This window comes from Colletes gigas, unplaced genomic scaffold, assembly GCF_013123115.1.
Source record: "Colletes gigas isolate AHSC1104 unplaced genomic scaffold, ASM1312311v1 Colletes_gigas_Sc00014, whole genome shotgun sequence".
Taxonomy (NCBI): domain Eukaryota; kingdom Metazoa; phylum Arthropoda; class Insecta; order Hymenoptera; family Colletidae; genus Colletes; species Colletes gigas.
In genome coordinates this window covers 572,333-581,759 of record NW_025106643.1, presented here as the reverse complement: position 1 = coordinate 581,759, position 9,427 = coordinate 572,333, and the positions used below count along the sequence as shown (strand labels likewise).

The 9,427-nt window shown below is 37.2% G+C and overlaps 1 protein-coding gene across 1 annotated transcript; it reads right to left on the bottom strand.

Annotated features, from left to right (window-relative positions):
* Window positions 1–1,487: 1,487 nt before the first annotated feature.
* On the bottom strand, window positions 1,488–6,209 carry LOC122399635 (gustatory receptor for sugar taste 64f-like). Its single transcript, XM_043400461.1, has 11 exons — window positions 6,109–6,209; window positions 3,461–3,522; window positions 3,253–3,400; window positions 3,051–3,169; window positions 2,772–2,966; window positions 2,590–2,699; window positions 2,328–2,498; window positions 2,085–2,257; window positions 1,829–1,991; window positions 1,651–1,740; window positions 1,488–1,589 (listed from the first exon to the last, which is right to left on the bottom strand). The coding sequence occupies exons 1-11, from the start codon at window positions 6,204–6,206 to the stop codon at window positions 1,488–1,490; spliced, it is 1,431 nt and encodes a 476-aa protein (XP_043256396.1). The 5' UTR covers window positions 6,207–6,209.
* Window positions 6,210–9,427: the final 3,218 nt, after the last annotated feature.

Below are 9,427 nucleotides of genomic sequence, written 5' to 3'. Positions count from 1 at the left end.
AGACCTTAGATTCGGAGTCGCAGCCGTCCGTTATCCTGTAGAGATCTAGTTAGCAAGGGCAGTAGGTTCGATCCTCGGATCCGCCACACGGTTCAGCGTCGCGTCGCGTCGCGCCGCGTGCCCCTCAGATTAACTTCGTTCCTCTTTTTAACCAAATAATTGCTTGGTACAACTAAATCAGAACATCCAAGGAACTTTGTTCCCTTCTATCGTCCGAATTTTAGTTTTAACTTGACCAAACTTGAGCTTCGACGTTAATGTTAAGTCTCTATTCTATGTGTCTCCCAATATCGCCGAGTAATTATTTAACAAGTAGCTTCTCTCGACTCGTTCTCTCGTTTTTCGCTTCGATCACCGCTGTTTCATCGATCGAAACATGTGGTCGGCCGTCCAGTTTGTCCAAAAGATCTAGTCGCCTGCCCATGATAGATCGATTTCTAGAAATAGAAATCAATTTACCAAGGGCAGTGTCGATTCGATCCGAAGATCTGCAGTACGGTTCAGCATCGCGTCGCGTCGCGTATCCCACAATATAGCTTCACCCCTTTTTAAACGAAATAATTACTTGATGCAACTAAACTATAAGGGAGATCGATAGAACTTTGATTCCATCTATCTCCCTTCGGGTCTCCGCTCGCAGCAACCTCCACGTGGTGAGACCTGGGTAATATTATTTAGGGTTTAATTAATAATCGTGTCACTCTTAGCTGGGTAATGCAATTATTAATTAAAAACTAAATAAAATTAGCAAATTGGCTGCGATCCGCCTTGCATAGGTCATCATAGATATAGAGCTTCTTCGCTAGATTAGTTTTGATTCTCATCATCAAAGATTCAAAAGCATTGTCACAGACACTGTCTGCCCATCAATTCTAATTCAATGATTAGTTTTTTCAACTGACCGCCATCCATAAGAAGAGGTCGCTTAAATCAGTTCCGAATTTTCACGTCGGTATTGCAGTCAGATTCGGCCTCGATTTTTCTGCTGTTGGAAACATTCTTTTCATGGAAGATGCAACAAAAATATGTGTGACTCGATTCCTTATATTGATCGCAATTATAAGTATATTCGAAATTCAATTATAATTCCCGGCGTTACGTTGCGCTGCAGTCTTATTCTTTATGGGGGTTGGCAAGGTCGCATGCGATACAGAAATGATAATGGGGTCAACTCAAAGTTCGGTAGATGTGTCAATTTATGTGCATTTAAATTAATTTCTGCTTTATTGACGATGTCAAAAAATACTCGCAAAAATACAAATCGTAGACAGGATAAGAATTATTAACATTGAACTAAGAATAGAATAAGGAGCTATGTGAAAACACTCTGATGCAATAGTGTAGCTTAAATAGCATCGTGTATACGGAATCTTAAGTACCATTACGTTTTGCAAATATTCGAGTTTAGCAGGAAATGGAAAGGGGTAAAGGGAAACTCGAGAAAGGTTTCTTCAAAAACGTCTTGAAATTGATGCTTAGAAACGAGTTCACTTCACCTCACAGACGTTAGTTATGTTCATTGAATCGATTTGTTGGACAGAATTGAACTGGACGAGAACCAATTCATAAGTGACTATGGTTCCTGCTACCTGAAACATAACAGGAATGATTCGTTATTCATTTCCCTAAAATGGTAATAACAATACGTACAGTTAATACGAGACCCCTGGTCACTGAGAAGAATTTCATGCCAGTCAAGCAAATGCTATCCGTGGTTACTTGGGTTAAGAATCTCATCACCTATGTGAACAGCAAAATCGATCCATTCCTTATTCTTATAGAATCAATTGTCAGTGACAAATTGTTTTTGACATTTTTGAAGTCTTACTTCCGCGCAAAAGCTGCTACCGGAAACGCTGTATAGAATCGGCGCAGGAAGCAAAGATTCGTCGTGAATCGACGCCGCGTATAAAGAAACCAGCGTCGTCCTCGCCAATAAGAATCCGAAGGAGAATCCAAAATAAATTTTCTCGATGACGCTTCGCATAGGGCTGTTTAAAAATTGTTCGAATTAAAATCTTACAAAATGGGTCAGTTTGACCGCTTCGGTAGTTCTAATGTTAAAATGGTGCTTCATGGTATACTTGAAAGAGAAGAGTAGTTGTATGCAAATGAAGTAGAGATCGGTGGCGAACGAGAGAAGAACCATAACAGAGATGTGGGAGTCCAATTGTCTCGTCAAGCTTGCCAAGTGGTTATAGTCGACTCTTGCCTCGGCCCACCACCATTCCGGCATTGCCTTAACAGTGAAACGATACTAACGACCAAGATTCGTAATTAGAAACGTCTATTACGTGTTATAGAAATATTTGTTGTTCGTAGCTTACCTTGCCCCTTATAGAATATAAGCGAGTATTTAGCTGGCGAAATTGATCCGCCAAAGCTATGCTGATCAGTATTAAAAACAGGTCAACGAAATTCCAAGAGAATGTACTCAAAATATTAACGAGGTCCACCGTTATGCCTTTCCACAAGCTGTACGAAATTATAGAAAATACCTAGTCAAAGGGAGACGCATAATTTGAGAATATTCCTTAGTGTCTAAACAAACTTTCGTTCGTTGAAAATCTCTCGAAACCCTTTTCTTACCTGCGGAAATTGCGACTGGAAATAAATGCCAATGATGTCCGGAGTGCCTTGAAAATTAGCGCACTCCCTTGCTCTGAAATAGCCATGAAGAATGGAAAACCCGTGCTCTGCTGCAAATAGTTTTACCATAATTCGTTAATTTGTAATTTTATAAATAAAATAATAATGTAAAAGCCACACACCTAAGGCAAGTATCACCACCACTATAGTCACCAGCTTGAATTTCGTGGACAGACATATTCTGGACACTTTTCTGTGTTTGCTGGAGAACTCTTTCTCAAGCTTTTCCCACGTTAACATTAAACAAGGCCACTGCATGGCCAATCGCAGGAAAAGGAAGGACGCGATCAAATTGGTTCCATTAAAAACGAAGTTGGCTAAATATTATTAATAGTAATTATTAAACTGAAATTAAATTACTTTTATTCCATTATTCAAAGAGATATAAATATCTAACTCACTCATTTTTGTTGATGTTATCCCCGAAGAAACTATCCTTAGAATGTTAACGATCGTCATCATTGACGCCCCAAGGATCGAAATCACACAGTATATGATCTTTGGACTCCGCCAAGTGAACCTAATCGAACAAGTAGACAGATTTATCCGATAGTAAAAAGATTTATCCACGCTTGAAGATTTCATCGAATAAAAATAATTCACCTGAGGTACGATGCATCTGGTGTATTAACGCCGGACACGGGAAACATGGAAAAACACTGTGCAAGCATGATGATCGGTCTCATAGACGCGTGCAAACTGTCAGTTTGAGGGTTGAAAGCAACCGTGGGGGGTACCGCAGGGCCTGACACTAAGAATTTAATTAGAACAACGCTCTGTATAACTAAATTTCTTAAACATTGTTACTCACTGGTGGTAACCTCTGGCTTCAGATTATTAAATTTGTCGAACTCCGTGGAATCTTTGGACGGTCTGAAATTTTCATCGATAGTTCGGTGAACAATTTTGTAACAAACCGAGTAATGTCTATTACATTACTTGTGACACAAGACTAAAAAAGAAAAGGGTGAACAGTTTTTTAATGGACGATTCGATTCACTTCACTTTTATGCGCAGCAATTGAACGCTATTCATCGGTACAAAGCCACGGCAAACGACAAACATGAATTAAACGTAGCTAGATAGTACCACGGTGGATATTTGATCGCGATGATCTATGAATTACAGCGTTTCGCGATCGACGGTGTGCACGGCACAGGATCGCATGGTGAACAGAAGATAAACTCGTTATTTCAGAGTTTTACCATGCATCGGGGACAAAGGGTGGAGGGTGTTTTATAGACAGTGGAAGGTCAATAAACGTCCGCTTGGACAACCACTGGAAATATCGGTTTGATTGGACATCGTATACATAGCTAGCAAAAGTCTAATATACACTTGTACTTATCATCGTAAAGCTGAAGCCATTATACGAATAAAAGGAATGTAAATAAATTACAACTAGGGGTTTGATAACCTCGAGTGTCTAGTCTAATTACGAATGGAATGGTCTTTTTAAACTGATCATTTATTAACACTAAACCTACCACGAACCGGTCAAATGACTAATATTCTTATTGTTTGTTTTCTGAGAAAAATATGTAGTCTCTTTTGTCTATAACGATCGGCCGTTTTATTTTGGCCTCTAGAATCTCCCATTAAAATTTGTCCCAGGAGTGGCCTAACACCCTGTATTATAGTCCAGTATTCAGTTTCCATTGTCTTAGGACAGTCTAATAACGCGTATTAAAAATACTAAAACTTTAGACGCGTGCAGTTCCGAAACTACTAGGGATATATTAATTATTAAGGTATTGTTAGAAGCGGCCAGGCCTCCCCTTTAAAACGGTTTTTGGTTTTTGTCGATCGGACTTACCGTTTTCGAGATATCATAATTGATGTAAAAGGTAATTTTTTAAATTCTGCTGTCTCTCGCTTCCCCATATTAGACAAGGCTATTAACGCGTATTAAAAATAGTTAAACTTTGGACGCGTGCAGTTCCGAAACTACTAGGGATTTATTAATTATTGAACCACTGTTGGCAGCGGTGAACCTTCCCCTTTAACACGGTTTTTGGTTTTTGACGATCGGACTTTCCGTTTTCGAGATATCGTAATTTATGTAAAGGGGTATTTTTCTTAATTTGACTATCTCTGTCTCCGTCTGACGCGTCGCGCTGGACCTCCTTGTCGCACGTGAGTCGTGACTTTCGTGACCTACTTCCGCGTAGTATTTCCAAGAATTTACTACGCACTGTTTACTATTTTCGCGCGCGCGAGTTCATTGATTATCAATGGACGTAAACAAAGGCTTCGGACCGTCGTATCTCCGAAACTAGCCACCGCATCGACTTGAAATTAAAATCGCTATATCTCCGGAACTAATAAAGCTATCGACTCGTACAAACGCTCGTTTTAAAGGGCATTTCATCCCCTATCCGATGACTATAACAACTATTATAATTTATGCTATCTTCTATGTTTATTTTCACATTTACTTTGACGCTACATACCTAATGAAGTTTCAAGAATTCCTACTGATCGTACGACTGTATATTATACGATATAATGCAAAAATTAGGCGATTAGAAATCATTTGACCGGTCATGGTAGGAATAGGTATACACGAAGTGTCGGTAGGTTTAGTGTTAATTAAGTTAATTAGTTTGAAATTGCATTTGTGAAATATACCGCGACGTAGTCGTCCGTATTAATCTACTTTTGAGAACTTGCAAAGCACAACGTATTCGCAGATTGCAGTCTGAGAAATACTGGACTAATGGACACGATTTAAATCTAGAGCACCCTCCTAACAACTAATCATTTTTCATTGTTTCTTTATTGTCTGAATCATTTAACACAACAGTGATTACATCTAAGTCGTTACTTCCCTCGGATAATTCTCATTCCTTCATACCTGTGTTCGTCTCCATTTTCACATCGTTTCATATTTTTAACATCGTGAAAAATTCCCACATAATTTAGATTATTTCAAGGCACGAACTTGACGTTTCCATGATTTAAGTCATGATTAATTGCATGCTCTTAAACGTCATCAAATAAAACAAGGAAGAATCGTTTCAAAAACAGTGGATTTTATTCCTAAACAAAAGTGCTTCGTACTAGTTAAAATTTTTATATCGAGGGACTCGCTGGAACTCTATTAGTTGTACGTATATTATTACAAATACTTTCAGATAGACTGGCAGCATTTCACTCCCACACGCCCCTAATAAAACCCATTATTTTCCTCTTATCTTTTAACAGCGTTCCTACCTAGAAAAAACTCTTAATCGTTGGTTAAGGACAACTTAGTGGCCTTCACCCTTCGATATACATATTTTCAGGTCATTGAAATCAATGAGGAATCGTCGCTAATGTGCATAATTATCAACTCTCTTATTAATCATAGAATATATTCTACGTATCACGAATTTGCGAACCACTGTTCGCGTCTGCATATTTATGCGTCTCGATGCACGATTTAAAAAAGAATATCAAACTTCCCTTTATACGTACCTAACATTGATTGATATCATGTTTTGACTCTTTATCACTGACAAACTTGGAGGCCGCATGTCGTTGAATGTTTCTTTTATGTCACTGTAATCCGTCATACTATGTAATATCATGACATCGAGAATTGTTCACAACGAGTATACAGTAACGAATGTTTCGATATTGAAAATAATTATAAATCACGATTGTAAAATCACATTTACTTCGATCAACAAAATATGTTTTGTATTGCTAAAGAATTAGAAGAGGACGAATACAAAAGGGAATAAGAATACAAACTATTACTTAAATTTAAACTTTCAAATGAGTTCCTGGTACGTGTGCCCATTAAAATTGGGGTGTTTTGGGCGTGGAAGAAAAAATGGAAGAAACAGGTAGTAGTCGTGACTCGATGACCGGATATCACACGCTGAGGACAACTTCCGTTGGAGAACACGTCGGAAAATGAACTGATAGATATACGGGAGGACTGAATAAGCTATTGTTTATATAGTGCGCCTATAACCTATGACAGAGAAATAACAGATATGCATCACCGAGTCTAGGTTTATAGAGGGTGGTGCAAATAAAGTGCTACCAGCTGTTTCTTCGGAAACTATTAGAAACAGTGACAAAATTCCTTCTTTGGATTTGTAAGATTCTCGAGGCTTTATCGTTCGACGAACAATCCCAACGATCATTGCATTACATGCAAATAATTGTAACACTTTATGTGTACCAACCTGTATGTGAACGGACATTTGACACACTTGTCTCTAATGATAACCAATGGTTGCACGTTTTATCGAGCGGCGCGCAACTTCCGGAACTCTCCTTTTAATTTAAAGTACTCGAATGTCCCGCAGAACCACCCAGCATAAATTTTTTAGACGAGCAACAATCGCATTTTGCTTTCGTTCCCATGGAACGCGCGTTTCGTTCCACGTTAGGCGTTCTATATTTTGAACGTTATCTGACAGACTTAGATAAGAACAATGGTGTTTGATACGGTAACACTTTTTATTACAGCTGAATCATAGCTTTCTTATAGCTGGATAGTCGTTTTCGCGAAATGTCAAGCACATCTGTCTTTCTTCCTCGATTGAAGCAAACCATTATCTACTGTTTGTTCAAACCAGTAACGATCCAAGGTATTTATCAGGATAGAAATACATTCATCAATCAACTTCATCGTTGTCCGGAAACAACGTACATGAAAGTGGTAGTTAAGCAGTTTCTAGAAATCATCAAAAGTTGAACTTGGTGTTATGTCGAAGTACTTGATCCTCGTACGAGATGTAAAATAATATTCTTTCTCGCAAATTTTTGAACGATAGCATAAAGGTAATATTTTTAAAAGGGAAAGCTGAATCATATATACTTTTGTACATTTTTTAATGGTGTTTATTCATAGCGACACGTCGTCTCGTTGGTTCAATATCTACCGCACCAGTAGTGTTCCCGTATACCGTGAAGAAACGATAACCTGACAGGTTGTGTAAACGGAATTTTTCTAGCATCACGCCGCTTGAATTTACTTCCAGGGAAAAGGAACGCGTATGTGAATTTTATCCCGTTATTTTGACCAATATTAATATCTTTAATATCTGTAGAATCTCGATATCGAAGATACCCAAAGTCTTTCTTTACTTATTAAAATATATCATTAGATTGAATACATTTTAGAGTCAAAGTAACCTCGTATATTATGATGTACTATTTTTACTTTCTCCCTTACTAATCTATTAAACAATTTTCTGTTACAGAGCATATTCCTACGGAAGTTTTAGGTTTATACAGGTAACAATTAAGTTACAATTTTGTTTGATATTGTTTGGTTTGTGTTTCAGGAAATCATCGTGGGATAAATAGAAGATAGAAGAGAAAATAAGTATGTTTCAGGAAATCTTCGTCAAAGGATCAAGAAGTAAGAATACATTTTCTATATATTTTCTTAGATGATTAAATAGGTAGGACGTAAATGAAATTAGGTCAATGGTTACATTTCTCTGTTTTATTGATACGAATTTACAGGCAAATTCTTTCGTTGTTCTCTTCGTTGGTTATTCCCTTCGTTGGTTGTTCTCTTCGTTGGTTGTTCCCTTCTTTGGTTGTTCCCTTCGTTATTTGTTCCCTTCGTTATTTGTTCCCTTCGTTGGTTGTTCCCATCGTTGGTTTCACTTTCGTTTGTTTCTTCTTCGACCAACGATTGTTAAATAGAATGGAGGGTGGTTGGGAATCGGTTAGGGCGGGTCTCCATTCGCAGCAACCTCCTCGTGGTGAGACCTGGATAATACTATTTAGCGTTTAATTAATAATCGTATCACTCTTAGGGGTAATGCAATTATTAATTAAAAACTGAATAATATTAGCGAATTGGCTGCGATCCGCTTTGAAAATCCATAAGGTGAAAGGTCTTCTCGTATACCTGGTCTGTGATTATTATTCCAACAAATAACTATTAACAATAAATAAGTAATTATCAATAACAGGTAAATAACAATTATGAACGTTGTAACAAGTATATATTACCTTCCATTACATGTGTACAAATTTTGAATGTACATATTCATTATTTAACTATAAAAATATTCAAATAATTTGAATTATTTAAATTATTTCTCGCAATATTTAATTTTAATTCCAACCGTTACGAGCGCAGGAATCGTATTCTAATCTAGTCGATAATGTTGGTAGTGACACTGAAATGGTAAGGGGTATGCGATGCTTCTATTTTTCATAGCATGTAAGAAACATTGTTTGCCACGTTTATTTTATACTTCGTCTATGGTAATAATAAATCCTATAAAATGAAATGTCTTTTCTTTACCTCGTATGTGAAATGACTTGACTGGTAAAGTCAATTGAGGATACTTAAATAAGATACCTTTAGAAGCTGGCGCCTCGTGCATGGTCATATGCGTAAACCGCTAGCAAATTTTACATTTATCATATTCAGATACAGGAATTATACATGTATATAGGCAAAAAATTAAAAATGAAAGTTATACAAATAATACGAATGCATTATAATTGTACAAATGCAAATTAAATACTTTTAAGTTATATGAACAGAACGATCTCATATTAAGAAACTTTCCCAGCTTTAAAGTATAATGTTTATTATAGTTAATATTTTAAAACACTTGACGATGTTACGATCGATTCGTTCGCAAAAATGTCGAGGATGAAATAAAGTTGATTCGGGCGAGTGCCTGTCGAATACAAAATCTCAAGTGACACGTTTGTGATCGCGTCGATCCCGGACAGAGTCCAGCAAATATGTTCGTAATTAAAACGGAACATTTACACGAAATTCTGAATTAAAGAGTATGAATCC